At 38.3% G+C, this 16,314-nt stretch overlaps 1 protein-coding gene across 13 annotated transcripts in view; it reads left to right on the forward strand.

The window, feature by feature from the left end:
* The window catches only part of KIAA1328 (KIAA1328 ortholog), a 179,554-nt gene that overhangs the window by 104,404 nt on the left and 58,836 nt on the right, over nucleotides 1–16,314 (forward strand). For all 13 annotated transcript variants that reach the window (XM_040090188.1, XM_040090192.2, XM_040090200.1 and 10 more), the window contains one exon: nucleotides 13,373–14,046. In XM_040090188.1, coding sequence (XP_039946122.1) covers nucleotides 13,373–14,046 — 674 coding nt within the window. The remainder of the gene's footprint in view (nucleotides 1–13,372; nucleotides 14,047–16,314) is intronic.

The following is a 16,314-nucleotide window of genomic DNA, read 5'->3' on the forward strand; positions in this document are numbered from 1 at the left end:
GATTTTTGCACAGTATCTCCTTTTGAAAGTTCTTGTATGCAGTTTGAAGTCCTATGACAATAAATGGCATGTATGGCTCTGCAGTCATTTGCCATTGTGCATTGGGGTAGTGAGAGGAAGGTATTTGCTATAAAATCTTTGCATGTATAAGAATTGCAATGCAAGGGGTAACATGTGTGCATGTGTTACAATACTAGTTAATGTAAATAACACCTGAGATTATCTCTTCAGTAAATTAGTGGTGGGTTCTGAAGATACTGCTCTACAGAAATCTTCTCTTGGGAATTAGCTTGTATACTTCTGCTATTGGAGTTGTTACAAGTCAGGGTTACCACTTCTGCTAGCTAATGCTAAGGTCATCACACTGACAATTTTTAGACAGGAGAAGTTTCCCCTTCTGCACTATTTCAAGAATGCTTACTTATAGGTGCATTCTATTTTTCTTTTGAGGTATTTGGCACTTTTTTGATGCAGTTTGTGAAATTAAATGGAAGAAACTGTGTTACCCTATAGGCACTTACTGTCCTGTGTCAGAGTGAAAATAGAAAGGGAAGAGAGGAGTTAATAGTCACAGAAAAAAAGACATAGAAAATCATCAAACCCACAGTTTTGGTATCTGAAGTACACCCAGCTTCAGAGAAAATATGGGGAGTGTTTTTGTTGTTGGTGGTGTTTTTTTTTTTTTTTTTTTTTTTTTTTTCCCCCAAACAGAATTGAAGTAATCTTCAGGAACCCAATAATTACAATTGGAAAGTTTGTAACATTTTTATTGCAGGCAGTTCTAGTGGTGAGATTAACATTAGATAATCTTATCATGAAATAACCAGACACCCTGTGATGATGTGACACATGAGAGGCTGCACAGAGCTTCTGGTCCCTCAAGGGCTATGATTGTTTTATGGTTTTATCTTATGATAACTGTGCTTTGGTTTTGCCCTTTTCAGAGAGTTTCATACAGTACACATCCCCTCCCACCCTCCGTAAATGTGTAATTTAACACTACTCTAGGAAATGGCAAATCAGCATGAAACTATTAATCTTATCTCGTACCATGAGACAGACACTGATCCAAGAGATCTGATTACTTTGCTTCTGGTCATTATCTAGACTGAAAGCTGGGCTTGGGCATTTGTATCATCAACAGTTCTGCCATCAGAAAGCAGAAGATTTCAAAAACAAGGGGAAATTTTATAATCAATCCAGTTTAACATTTCATGACAAAAATATGGTGTGGGACCAAAGTCCTTTTACTTATCAGGTAGTGATCTGCTGCGGTATTAAAGCCCTCATTTCTGCCTTTTGTCTGCAGCTTCTTTTCCTGGACATTTAAGCGATAATAAAGGACTTGAATGTCAGACATTAAGACTTTAAATAATCTGTAGTGATTTTAATGAGTTTAGTCACAATCGCCACAGGTTTGTCATGCTTCATAAGTATTTCTGAGATGGAGCTTGCAGTCAGACTCCGCTGCCAAGTTGCTTTTTGGTCTTTTTGAGAAGGACGGAAACTGGCTCCTTTTCAGTCCTGCAGAACTGGACTAGATTGAACTGCTCTGAAAATAGCCAGATGCATCCCCTCCCCTCCAATGAATATACTATGAACAAGAAACTCAGTTTTAATTTGTATTACAGTTCAGCTAATTAAAGAAAACTAATTTTAAATACCTGACTGAACCAATGTGATTTGGGTTTTTTCTTTACTCTTTTCCCTTCTTCCATTTTTTTTTTCCTGCTCCCACTCAGTTATTCTGAGTACTTGAGACTTCATATCTTTTACCCCATCAAGTTTGTGACACTTCAGAAGATGTACTTATTTAATATGTAACTATGTGGAATGCTCAGTCTCTTTTTTTTCACTTCTCCAGTAGGACAGAGGTCTCTGCTCTACAACAATTTTTTTTTTTTTTTTTTTTTTTTTTTTTTTTTTTTTTTTAATAAATCTCCAGGGACTTTACAGATATGAAAGCATTTGGTGAGAATTTCTTCTCTGCTCAAGTGGATGGTTCAAACTTGTGTTACTGGAGGGAGTGAATTTTACTGTTGACCTAATTCTGCTCCTGTTAAAGTTGGCACTGAGTGGTTTTAGAGATTTTCAGCCTCAAAGTGTTACTGCTCTTTGTTGAATCCAGCGTTTAAGGAGGAGAGCTGAAGTACAGCTCTTTCAGATGGAATAAGAAAGGCTTAAGCCTGGTAATCGGAATACATTTATTAACTAACTCTATCCAAAGAAGTGGCCTGGGAACCCAGACAGACGGTTTAACTTTGCATTAGAATTTTGTCAGAACTTCAAAAACGTATACCTTTTGGCATCTTAGCCTGTCTCTGCTTTCTGCATCATGGGCTGTTTCTGCTTTCAGCATTTGTGCAAACTTACTGTGCTGATGGAGTTCACAAAGTAGGGAAGAATAAACCAGAGGAAAGATAAAATATAAAACCACAAACTTTCATGGTTTACCCTGGAAAAAAAAAAAATCCCATCAAAATTGGTTCCCTACATGAGAATAATTAAGGTCAAATTTCAGTTGTGTTGTATTTGCTACATTAACTGCTATCATGTGGGGAAGAGATTTTTCTTTTTTTACATGCGCGTCTGTTAGGATACTGGTTGGAAATGGTACAGAAGAGGTATGGAGTGCCTGCTCGTCATGGTAGAGCTCTTAAATTGCCACAACACAAGAAAATAATGCTCTCTTGAAAGGAAGCTCCACATCTGCAACTTGAAAAGACTGTAATGTAGGGGTTCACAGCTGGAAACTGTCCTTCCATGTCCCTGTCCTGCAGCTTGTAAGCGGGGACAATGTTTTGCTAACTATTAATGTGAGACTACGGTCACGTACTTAATTACTTTGCATATTTTTGTGTGCCTGTGACCAAGACCTGGCTTTGTGCAAGGATGTCCTTTCCTCTGGCTCTTGCAACTGCTGAGACTTTGCAAGCTTTATGAAACTGAACTCCCTTTAATAAACTTGTGGGTGGTTTTACTTTGTCTGTCTGTCCAGACTGCAGTACCACAGAGTGAAAGTGATTGCCTCACAAAGTCACTGCTGTTCTGGAGTAGTGAAGGGCCTTTCAATTTATTCTTGGTCATGCCTTTTTAACTTAATGTTCTTCTTCACATAAGCTGGTAGTGATGGATGTCCATTCAGACAACCTAATGGCCTATGGTTACTATAGAAGAGCCTTTGTATCAATATTATGCAGCTGAGACCCATCCAGTTGGACTGTCAAACTGCCCTACAACACATCTAGCACCATTTTATGCAAATAATAGCTGTGACAATATTGCTATACTTTATGGTGTTAAGCAGGACTATAAAAGATCCATTTCCATAGGTCAAGAGGAAGTTGATCTTTGTAGATTGATATATCAGAGGTCATTTCCCTCTATCAGTGGTTACCACCTCCAACAGTACTAAATCCACTTCAGAATGCCCTCAGTTCTTAAAGGAGCCTCAGCCATAAATGGAATGTCTGCTGGAACATCCATTTCTCATTTCAAGTGTGATGGGAATGTTGTGGAGTCAGCATCTTTGTGGTGAGCTTCAAAAGGTAACAGCTGGCTTACCCTGGGAATGGGAAGTTGCTATTTGCTCCATGTTATTCCTTGATTCAGCTTTGCATATAGTCTTTCATTAGTTGATTTATGTACCTGTTTCACTTACTGCAAGCCTGCCAAAGAGAAAACATTTAATCTCTCACTGAAATCACAGCCTGTATGCCAGGACAACCTTGAATTTTTATGTTCAGCAAGCTGAGCCTTCCAGACTCCCATGAGGTCATTTGCCTGCGTTGCTCAGAGGTCTCAGGGACTCATGTGCACTGCAGAGACTGTCAGATTAGGTAACAGATTATGAGGTATCATGCTTAGGTGTAACTTCTTCAGGACACATTGTATTTTGCACAAAACTTCCAGCTACTTCTATTCTTAGTCAAAAAAGTTCAAATCCTTTCAATTTGTAGAGTGCTCTTCTTACATAATTGTAAATTAAGATGTTAACTTCTTGCTAAGGCAAGAGAATCTGACAAGAGCATGGATATGAACTATGGAAAGACTGAAGCAGGAAGTGGAAGCATATTATATATGCAATATATATGCCTATGATAGAGTTGTGCCACCATTCAGGTACAGCTTAGTGTCCTAAGGACTTTGGTGGCAACTCTAGTGCTCGATTTCTACTTCTTTATCTCTCTGTTGCATTGTTGCAGTGTGTGGGGAGCATGCGTGCTTTGTCAGTACTACTCTAATATAGGAAATAGTCTGTGGTCCCATTTTTTTGGATTCCAGCAAGTTAATTTGTAGTTTTTCATTCCTTTATTTCAATAAATTAGTCACCTTGGCATGATAGCAAGTTTTGGCATGACAGCGAGTTTCTGGATGTCAGCTTCTCTGGTCTGGCTGTTTCCTCTCTAAGCTTCATATGCTGTGGGAGAGACATAAGGACCCCTCGTGTATTTACTAAAGGTTAGTATGGGGTAAAAAACCCACACAGGCTGGGATCTCAAAGCTCACAGCCTTGTGTGGCTAGTGAGACTGTGAGCAGTCAGTTAGACAATTGCTGTCTTATAAAATAAATGGTATCTGTACTTTTTTGAAATGTGGAGAGGTCAAGTACTATGGTTCTGACTTGATTCTTTTAGTAGATGCTCTTAATTTTCTGCTGCCATGACTGTCTACCACGTAACCATGTCTTGCACCAGCATTTGGCCGGTTAATGTAAATCTCTGTACCAGTCAGGTCTTGGTGCATTAGTCTTGTTCCAGTCTTTGTTCTGAAGAACAGCATCATTATAAAATAAAAGAGTTCTTCTAAAAAGCTTTTATTTCTTGTGTGAAACTTCTTTGACAAGATGAAGTGAGTCAGTCTTTAATGGGATTGCACTGAAATGTCTGCAACTCTTGTTGTCATTCCTTGGCATGATCGTTACTTTAGGGGCAGATTAGAGGTCAATCAGCCAGAGCCATGAGGGCGCCCACAGCTAGCCTCAGGATACTCCCTACAAATGTAAGATCAAAAGGGCAGGCATATGAAAATTACTGTTTACTTTTTATGAATTATTTCCCAGAGATGGGATCATTAGCAGAATCTAAATGCTGTCTAGCTCTTAGTGCAAGGACACTCCTGACAGAGTACGCTCATGTAGGCACATCTTTCCACTCTTAAAATCAAAAAAATGTCCTGCTTTTGCGTGTGTGGAATTTCTTTATTATTTAAATGTCTTTCTGGTTGTTTTGTGTTGTTATTTTTTTCTTCTTTTCCCCAAAACACTATCCCTACTTCTGAAAATGTTTTTAATTCCTAGATGTCATCTGTTCCTTTCTTTATATAGCAAAAGTAGTTCAAAGCCTTCATCCATACCCCAGGGATGGCGCAGGAGACACCTGAAGGAGGTAAAACTTTCTGTAATTTTCAGAGTGAACAGTGGCTGTTACTTACAATTCAACCCTGGCCAGTGGGTACCAGAATTATCTCTACTGCAAATACAGGGGAAAGGTGATACTGGCTGTCATGGTGAGGTGCATGTTGGCAAAAGGTGATTCAATGCCTACTTCTGCAGTAATCTTTACACATCAAACTCTGCGCCTTCTCCACATCAGTATCTGGCTTCTGTTTGATCACAGTAATCAGGGCTATTTAGAAGGGTCGCAGTATATTTGCCCCTTTGTCTTGTCTCTGGAGCTATGAGAGCATGACTTTGGAACAAATGTTGATTGAATTCTAAAGAGACTGGCAATAACTGGGAACATGTGTAGCCTGTGATATGCTAAACTTGTGATTCCCAGTGGAAAACTGTTTGCTTTTTAAAATAACTTTGAAAAAGTTACCTTGAAAAACCAAATACATGGTGGATATTACTCTTTAATGAAAACCAATATGAACTTTCCTCTTATCATCCAACATGTTACTACCCTTAATGTGAAATAATCAAATGCTGCCCAGTGTAGAAATGAAGCTAAATCTGGCTGCCAACCAAAATAAAATCCCTTATAGCTATTTTTGTATGTTCTTAAAATGTGTGCTGAGAGATTAGGCAGTTGTCTTTTTTCCCCCCTCTCTGCTATTTTTCTTAAAAAGTTTTAAAAGTTAAAAAAAACCACAGAGAACTCTGTTGCAGCACCCTCTTATGATAAGGTCAGGGAGCAGAAAATCCAATGTTGTGTTCTTTATCTAAATCCTTATTCTTGCTAATCTGGCTAGACATTTTGGATATGTGTGTTTTTACTTATTTGGCATGAAGTTTTCTCAACGTCATTTTTTTGGCATTTATCTTGACAGCAGTAGCTAGAGGAACTTCTTGCTAGTGTTTAAATGGATAAGCTGAGCATCTCCCTTTCTATCCTTTTCCTTTTGGTGTTGGATAGATCTTAGGAAACTTTTTAATCCTTGCAAAGCACTGTGCAAAGGAAATGTGAGTGCAGATGAGTGGGGTTGCTGAGTCCTCTAAGACAGGGGTCTGCAAGTGGCCATCTGGAGAGCCTGGGATTTAGTTTAGCAGCCTTCAGAAAGCTGAGACACAGATACTATAAAAATAAGTCTATTGGTACTAGGCAGAGTTTAGGCTTGTACTGGGCACACCCAATCTCAAAAGTTTTCTACTGTATGACTTGGACTCAGGGTGGATCAGCAGTGGATAGGGGGTCGTGCTCACAGGTTCATGAGACTTAGAGCCAGGACATGGCATGCATTTCCTGCAGACTCCACACTGAGGCAGAATAAAATATCTAAGGGTGCTGTTCATCTCATCATCTTTGTTGTTGATATCCTCTTATTCTTCTTATAGTCATCATGGAAAATGATGGATTTAAGATATCTTTTTTTGCATCTATGCTTCAGAGGCTGTTACATTCACTTTTTTTTTAATGATATGGTGAAACCTTAAACCCCTCTGAACTGTTATGTCTTGAAGCCAGTACTCAAATCCTGATGGGTTTCTACATCACTGGTGTCTCCAGTGCTGTTGGGACAGAAGAATGGTGGGCGGCTTTTTGCCACCCAGATCGTGAGGAATGTGAGATGCACCTATCAACTGATAACTGTTAAATTAACATTTCCATTTTCCTCTGTGTAGCCTTATCTTTACAGGCAGGTGTGTCTGTGTTGGGAGAGGGGCTGTTTTTGGCTCTACTGTAGGAGAGCCTGAAGGTAATGAGTTATGCATAGTAAATCTTGCTTACTCCATAATATCCACTACATTTCAAATTAAGGGCCTAAATTAGGGTTAGTGTCAGGCTTGCTCTTTTGCCATGTCCTAATTTTGTTTTAAAAGCACATAGCTAAGGACTTTAATATGTTTTAGATTCAGGGCTTGTAAGTTATACTAAAATCCCTAAGGGAGGCAAAATAACTTATTAAAACCTTGGAAATGTTTTTGACTGCTGCATTCTATTATTTTCTATTCCAGTGGTAGCATACAGCCTCTGCTGCTGATGGGTGGAGGAACGCAAACCTCCAGGGCCCATTAGACTTAACTTGTTTACTGCATTGATATCTATATGTTAAATGACAAGAGAGTTCAGGTTATTGAATAATTTAAAATTCAGCTCTAATTGGTGTCATATGACCTGGAAAAGGCCATGGATGACGCCAGGAGCGTGCTGTGAAATTCTTATAAATAATTCATAAATTAGATCATTCATTTGCCTGGATGTCTTGTTAAATGCAGAAGTTTGTAAGTAATAACTGATGATATAACACCTGTAAGTATTTAGTTCATATGCTGGAAGGTAATCTACCTTGATGATCTTCTAGCACAACCTGCCAGAGTACAAGAGTTAATTGCACTAGGGAGAATGCACTACATTTATTTGGGATGGGCTTTGGCAAGGCGTATGGTGCAGATGTTGCATTACACATTCTCTATCAGCTAGACAACTATTCTGTGTATGCCCATGTTAAAAATGCAGCTCATCACTCTTTTGCCCTTTTTTCACATGAACTCCAAATGCACTGGGAAATGGTAGTGACCTGCTCTGCTCACAAATAGTATAGTTTTTGAAATATTTATCTAGGTCTTGAACTACTGATTCTTCGGTAAAATAAAGGGCAGAAGTAAAAAACTGAAGTCAGAAGATTGGGATTTTTTAAAAAATTATTTTTATAATGTTGGCAGCACATTGAATCTTAATAGTTGGACCTGGTGCTGTCAAGATTAGTGTAGTGGCATTTTTCTATAGTGCAAACAGGAATGATACAGTTTTGTTTCAAAAAGCAAAAATGTTTGCTTAAATTTAGTGGCCAGGTATTGCACTGCCACATGCGGGTACCATGTGGGATCAATGGACATTTTGCTCACAGTGACTTCCAGGCCTTGGCATGCAGACACCTCTCTTAAGTTTTCTTGGAGCACTGTATTAAGTGCCTTGTCAGGCAGTGTAAAACCAGTCAGCTGATCTGAAATGGGAGCCTTTGTTAGAGATTATCTACAGTGTTTGGGTAGCTGGAGAAGAAGGGTGGAATGTTTATAAATGCAAAATATACACTTAAAGCTGAGTGCCAGCAAATGCTCACATGCTACTTTGAATTCAGGTTTTTTGTGCACCTGGCATGCCAACTCAAACCCTCTTAACAAAGAGGAGAAAAAATACTGAAGGCAGAACAAACATAGGAGGTGTTCCTCTGCTGTCAGCTAGCATCTATAGATCCACTTTTCTGTGATGTGATATTAATTTTCTTTAGCTACACCTGTTCAGTATGTTGAGTTCAGTAGATTTTTACAGGAAAAATACAGGTTGGTGACTGTCATTCACGGTATCTTTCATTTGAGACCATTTGTTTTATTCTGTGGAATATGGCAATCATAGCTATACATAGTGCTTTGTTTCTTGCTTGAAACATGGTCAGCTTACCTTAGGAGTTATCTACTGTATTTATCTTAGGTAGTGACAGAGACAGTTGCTGCACTATTACATGGCACTTTGTAATAACTGATATTGGGTTATTTATGGTACAGATTTCAACAAAGAAATATATGATTTAAAGAAAAAAAATTACAGCCTTAGTAGATCCTACTAATATACTTGAAAATCTTTATGCTTTTCCATTCTCCCTGATAAATTCTTACAGAATATTGGAAAGAATAGCTCCTTAATCACTGGTAACGTACTTCAAATAGTCCTATAATTTGATGTAATTGTTCTTAAAAATCAGCATTTCTGTTGCCCCAGTATCCTATCTAAGCTTTTTGTAATACATCCTCCTCATTTTGCTGACAAAAGCGAGTGCTCATACTGTAGATAGACCTGAAACCCAAAGCCAAGCTTTGTTCAGATGAGACCCATATATCAACCATTCAGAGTTGTGACTGAGTTCCAGATTTAGGTTGTATACCTTAGTGAGGGAATGGGTTACTCAGCTGGGTTACTGATGGAATCACAGAATTGTTTAGATTGTAAACCAGTTCTGAGTCCAGCCATTAACCCAGCACCACCAAGCCTACCACTAAAACTCATCGCTAAACACAGCATCTGCATGTCAGGGTTGGTGACTCCACCACTGCCCTGGACAGCCTGTGCCAGGACTTGACAATGCTTCTAGTGAACAAATTTTTCCTAATAAATTTTGCTGACCATGTCCAAAGAACTGGTGAAAAATCTTAACTATGTGCCCTTGGTGCTCTTGAAGGTGTTTCCGTGTGTGGTAGTCTCTGTGTCATCTTTAAAATTTTTTAAATCTCTGTATTTCTCCTCTGGTTGCTGCTTCTATTCATTCTTGGTTTCCTTCAGGGTCCCGACTTAGATCAGGACAAGTGACTAGTTCTGAATCCATATGTTCCTTCCACTCTTTCTACTCCACCAAAAGAACCTCCTGAGCTGAAAATCCAGCAAAATGTCCTCAAGATAGAACTGAGAATTATTTTACTTCATTGTCTCTTTTCCCTGTATTCAGACATACTTCAGCTAAAAACTACAAACCCGGTCCTATGAACTAAACTCCTAAGACTGTAAACATCTCTAGCAATTTTGCTCTCTGCTAACAGCATTGTATTTTGCTGGGATTCTAGCTTTTGTCCCTCAAAGTGCAGGACTTCTCAAGGTAATGATTTCGGGCTGATTCTTAAACAGGTTTGTACATATAATAAAATCTGTCAGGACCTTGCCTGTGATGATCTTGTAAAGATATGCTCAGTTGCTAGTTTGTCCTTTGCAGTACAAAGCCCTTTGTGATGGAGTTAGTCTGTAACTGTGCTTCCTCTGCCTGCGCTGTGAATTAGAACTGCAAAGCACATAAAGTTGCATTTAAGAACAATTTGCAGTGATCATAATGCTGCGTGCATAAAAGTGATGCACTGTTTGTCTCTTCATAGGAAGTTTTAAGGACTGGCTGTTTGTTTAAGCTCTGTTCTGAATCCCTGAACAAAAATTTCTGGGGTTACAGTAAAAAGACTTTGTGTCTTTATTCCACACATGTCTTCATCTTTAAATCCTTCTAAGGATTATTAATACCATTTTTAGTGTCTCCTTGTTTCACAAGAGTTTCACATCTGACCAAGTCTTATTAACTTCTTACCTTACAAGGAGCAGTCTGAGTTTGTCTAAGCCTCAGTTAAAAGAATGTGTATCTTTAAATACAGCACAGCAAGCCTGGAAGAGCTCCATGGAGGAGAAAGCACAGCTGTTCCATCATGGTCTGTCATGGTTTCCCTGTGTCCCATAGGCAATACCTTTCTTAAACTCATCTTGTAAAATTACCTTATTCCTTATGCTTGTGTGTCTTTAGACTCACAGTAGTAGGTGGGTCTTTGGAATATTTCTTTCCTCTACTTTTCCCCTTTACCTGACCTGCATCTTACAGATCTTTCATGTCATGCACTGGTCTCTTCTGACCCCTCATATGTGTAAATGTCAGTCCATTTTCCCTGCCATGTCCACCATCCAGCTGTATTTTTAATTAAGGCTTTAGCAGAAATCCCACAAATTACTAAAAATGTTGTTGACTAGTTTCTGGCTTCCAATAGTTAATTCTTCTTTGGAGTTAGACCCTGAAAAGTACTGAGTAGCCATCAAAGGCATTTTGGAACTCAGTCTTCTGCCTAACATGACCTCTTCCTTCTAAAGGAATAAGAAAAGCCCACTCACATTCAATGACATTAATGAGAATCTTCCCCCCTGCAAACATATTGTAACTGTGAAATAACATTAAAGTTTCTCTGCCTTGTTATGAAGTCTTTAAATGTCAATGCCATTTCTGAGACCATCAGGGCAGACTTAATGGTGGCCAAGGTCAACAAATGCTAACTGGTACCTCTCTTTTAGGGCCTTCAGGGACTCTTAATGGAGTCTCAGCCATGAAGTTAATTTGCAATGTGGACTTTTATTCTTAAACCTGATGATTATTTTGTAACATCTTCATTCATGTGCTTAGACTTCTTAACATTCTCTTGTCTCTTCAGTCAGCAAACTACTAAAATAAAGGTGTTCTCAGATGTTTCATCTTTTGAGTTTACTTTTTTCATGTGTGTTCTTTTTAACTGTTTATGGTCTGTAGAAAGACAGGAGTTTGCTTTCTGTGACCACCCTACACTGCCAGCCCTGACAGGATGCACTAAGAATATCTTCAGGTCTGAGACCTTCTGCTGTCCATGGGGACTGGGAAACACTCCACCTTGAAACCTCTTCCTGTAGGTGCCCTAAATGCTCTATAACCAGAAGTAGATGATGTGGGAAATGAGAGACTTTTCTGTATTGTCTAATTCAGATTAAAAGGGCTCTGTAGCCTTTATATGTCTAGAAAATATTGCCGACAAGGATGGCATGCTACAAATAATAAACAACAAAACTCTGTCTTTTTGGCAGCAAGTTGCATTTCTGCTCAGTTGCCCTGCCAGCCCCTCTGACTTTAAAATATTTTAGTGTCCTGCACTTTTCACCCAGTCCAAGCACCAGACTTTCTTCAGACATTTAGCACTGACAGTAATGCAAATGCCTCCAACTCACTGGGCCCTTTGGGGCAAAACATGACATCCTTGGCTTTCAATCACTTGGCAGATAGGATATATTTGTATTCACAAAACTGGAAATAATAAAATATCAGTATTCAGGTGCTAATCCACATTAATTTACATTCTGTGAAGTCTACAAGAAACTTGTAATTGGTTGTCTTGAAGGGCAGCTGAGTATATTTGGTATTTTGTTTGTTTATTAAAAAAAGAATCTAAATTATACATATAAATGCTGCATAGATTTGTATTGTGTCTCTCTTCTAATCATTGCTGGATGCTTGCTTGCATTCCCAAATGTTTTGGGTCTGGCTGACACAGACTCTTGCACTCTATGTGCACAATACCTATCTATTGTAAGCATTCCCAGAGGGCAAATAATACTTTTTTTTTTTTTTTTTTTTTTTTTCCATCAGTGAATTCCAGATTTCCCTGCTAAATCACTTACACTGCAGTGGTTTTGCTATCTTTAACAAATCTGGCTTCTGTAATTAAAAAGCCCCATATCTTTGTGGAAGGTCCAAAAGGCTGGAGGAGCATAACTTCAATTTGTTATTAAAATTAATGCACAGTTCTAGCAAAATAAATGTGTGTGCCTGATACACTGTCATTGTGATGTGCATAAAAGCTCAAATGTTTAACTGCCTAGATGAACCTTAGTGCAAAGATACTCCAGGATGTAACTAGGATTGTGATGTCTATTACATAATATCCATGACTATAACAAAACCACTAGAATTTACTTGTACTGGCTTGACAAATGTGAATTACAGTTGCTTGTTTTCTTCAGAGTTTTATCAGACTATAATCACTTGCCCAGCTTAATTGAAAAATCGCTAACGTTTGTAGCTGTATTTAAACAGGTTTTGTATTTAAATGACAGCTTTTGATGTACAACCATTTTTTACAGAAAGTAGTTGGTTTTTATCTGTGTTTCTGTAAAGATATTTCAAAAACTCTCATCAAATTTCCAGCAGTAAGTAATATACCATTCAGTACAAGGTGAAATGTTTTACATCAAATTTCCTGCTGTGTAATAGCCAATCAAAGAGTATTTATAGTGGCTGAATGGATTTTTTGGCTCAGTATTCAAAATTAAACATTTTCAAACGTTAACATTTAATGTTTTTTGCCACTCTTCAAGTTGATTTTATGTAACCCTAGATGCTCACAACTACTTGATACTCTGAAGTGACTCATTTTATGCTGAGGATCCTGCAGACGGTAGTTTAACATTTATTATGCTTGTGTAGATGGAATGAAGTGTAGATTTGATAGCAAATTTGTGTCTGTGTTCATGTAAACATTTTGTTGGGTTCGGCTGTAGGTCCATCAACATGGACTAGCAGCTCTGTCTTGAAGAGAACACATTTACCAAGGGAAATTGGTGAACAAAGATGAATTTTAGTGATTTACAGGAAATTGTTTCTCCTATTGCAGGTATCCAGTGAGAAGAGCTTGTGCCAACAGCCTTCTTTGGGGCTGGACAGCTCCTACTTGGGTATTGGGGGACCTTGGAGTCTTCGTAAGAACAGTAGAGCACCGAAGGGTGGAAGCCCAGCCCATGTTGTGTTGTCTCAGCCTTGCGGGAATAACCATGAAATGCATTACAACCATCAGGAGCATCTGAAGGAGTGTCCAATGGAAAATGACCTGCACAGAAAGTGCAACAATGTGATTTCCTCAGCCAAGCAGAGGAGCCCTCAGCATGTAAAGCAAGCTCAGGAGATGGACCAGAGAGCAAGTGAATTTCAGAGCACATACCCTCAGCAAGTGAGTCATGGCTGTACCTGGAAGCATGTGGGGAGCTCAGGAAGCATGGAGGAGAGCTGCTATGTCAGCCAGGTACTTAGAAAACACTCTGGGACAATTCACAAAACCTGTGATCATTCCAGGCCCTGTCGACGTTCTGGGCTGAATCACAGCATGGGCTCAGAGACTAAGGAAACAGAGCTGGCTAAAAGGTTGTATGAAGAAAGAAGGCAGAAACTGCTTCTTCAAAAAATGGAGCTGGAAATTGAAAAGGAACGACTCCAACATTTATTGACTAAGCAAGAAGCAAAACTGCTCCTAAAACAACAGCAACTCCATCAATCCCATATGGATTATAACAGGTGATTTTGAGACTTACAATTCTAAAAAAAATTTTAAAATTTCTAATGAGCATATGGGCAATAGTTGATTTAAGCAGGAGAATAGAACAAGGCAGAGATAGAATAGAACAAGACAGGCAAGGCTTATGGCAGAAATTTCTAAGAGTGTTTCAGAGGAGAGGACACTTTAGTATGTTAGTGTATACTGTTGGGAAGCAGCATGATAGCTGTGTAAAGCAGCAGAGGAAAACAGTATGTGGTAGAAAGGAAGGCAGAAGAAAAGCACCGCTAAAAGACTACATTGGAAAAGAGAAGCAGTAGAAGAAAATGAGAGACTGATGTTAGTGCAGGTACTTGAAAGGAATACAGACATTTGGCAAGAGGGGCAGTGTAAGGATGTATGACATAGATGTGACATTCTCCCTTCTTTCCTTGGAAAGGTCAGCTGTGAAGTGTTGCACCCTCCTAGGTCGAGACTGGGGGAGCGTGTTTTACATAAAAGATGGAGATCTTTGCATACACATATATACACACGTATATATGTGTATGTATGTGTATATATGTATTTTTATGTATGGAATATATATTTTTCCCCCAAATATTTATGGAAGAAGAGGGAAGCTCAGTGTAACAAAGACATTTTCTTTCCAGTGATGTTAGTGAAAAGGGAGAATGCCAAGACTGAGGCACAGTATGTGCTTAAAACTTGAAGGAAGATGGAACAGCCATAGAAATGTAAGATGTGGCTTGAAAGGCCTGTGAGTTTGTTCCAGAAGGTAACACTTTCCTGACAATGTAAATAGCATCTTTGAGAAAGAGAGAACAACTTTTTTTTTGGTATGATGTTATTAAAGTGAACAGAACAGCGAATAGTAACAGGTTAAATTAGCCTCTGTAACTCAGCTGAGTACTAGCATTTTAGCATTAGAAAGGAATAACAATAGGGAAAAATCTGCAGTCTTTTGGAAGAGACAGTAGGAGTGTTTCATGGGATGGATAATTCTATACTGTTTTAATATAGCAGCTGCTGACACCACCCCATGAGAATCTGCATTAGATGACCCACTTTCTCCATCTGTGTACTATAACCACCATGAAGGAATACATCACCTTCCCTTCTTCATTTCAGCCCCGCAGTCACTTTTCAAACTGTAAAAGAGAGTGCTGTAATCCAGGTGTTGGGTGGGGTTTTTTTTGTTTGTCTTCTTGAATTGTTATTTACATTGAAAATAACGTGTTTATGTGGCTTTAAAAGTACCTGTCTTAGAGGAAATCACAAATTTGTGTGTTGAAAATGACTGAGGTTGCTAACAAAGGATTATGACTTCAGGTGAGAATTAAGTAGGAACAGATGGATTCTTAATCATCAAATACCTTAATTCTGTGCATGCATCTCTCTAATGAAAAACAAGTAGATGTGAAGGACATGCAAACTGAGTTTTTTGGTGGATTTTTTTTTTCCTAATGGAAATTTTTCAGGTTTGGAGGCATAAGTTCAGAAACAAATGCACCTTAAATATCTGTAAAGATGTGGTTGTTAGTACCATTTTATCTATTATAGCTGCTTTTTTTTTTCCTGGGGGAAAAAAAAAAAAAAAAAAAGGCAAAAAACCAGCAACCTTTATGGTTTACAGAGTTTAGTTACCTAAAAAGAATTCTATGAAAAAAATCATATATGATCAATCTGAGGACTTTGTATTTTTGTGATCTCTTCAGAGGTGCATGTGAAGTCAGATTTGCCATGTTCTCTCTAAGAAAACAACTAGAATATAATGTGCTTTCTCTTAAAAATATTTCAGTATCTTTAGAATTAAATGTTGGATATTTAGAGGTAAATCTCTTAGGCAGCACAGTTTTTATTCAGTTCCAGATACATAATTCACTTTTGCACTTGGTAACAGGGTAATTTTATATACTGCTAACAATAAAAATTAGTTTAGCTAAGCTAAAATACCCTTTACTTCATTGTCAGGAGGTTCTAACCAAGTTAGAACATCATAACAGTATAAAAAACAATACAAGAAAAATCCATTTCCAGATAGTGTTTCTTTCTGTCCTTCTGCCTGGGTGGAGCACTGGTTAAGGTCCATTGATATTGAATGAAAAATAAGAGGTTTGACCACTTGTAGTTATTGGCAATTAACTTTTCTAATCTTTTAACTAAAGTGTGAATTGATCCTTTTTTTGCCACACTGCATCATAACTGCTTTCAGTTTTCCACATTTCTCTATTTAACCTCGTGACCGTAGTACTTTCAGTTTGCAGTTACTCTCTATGTGAAATAGTTGC

This window comes from Hirundo rustica, chromosome Z, assembly GCF_015227805.2.
Source record: "Hirundo rustica isolate bHirRus1 chromosome Z, bHirRus1.pri.v3, whole genome shotgun sequence".
NCBI classification, from domain to species: domain Eukaryota; kingdom Metazoa; phylum Chordata; class Aves; order Passeriformes; family Hirundinidae; genus Hirundo; species Hirundo rustica.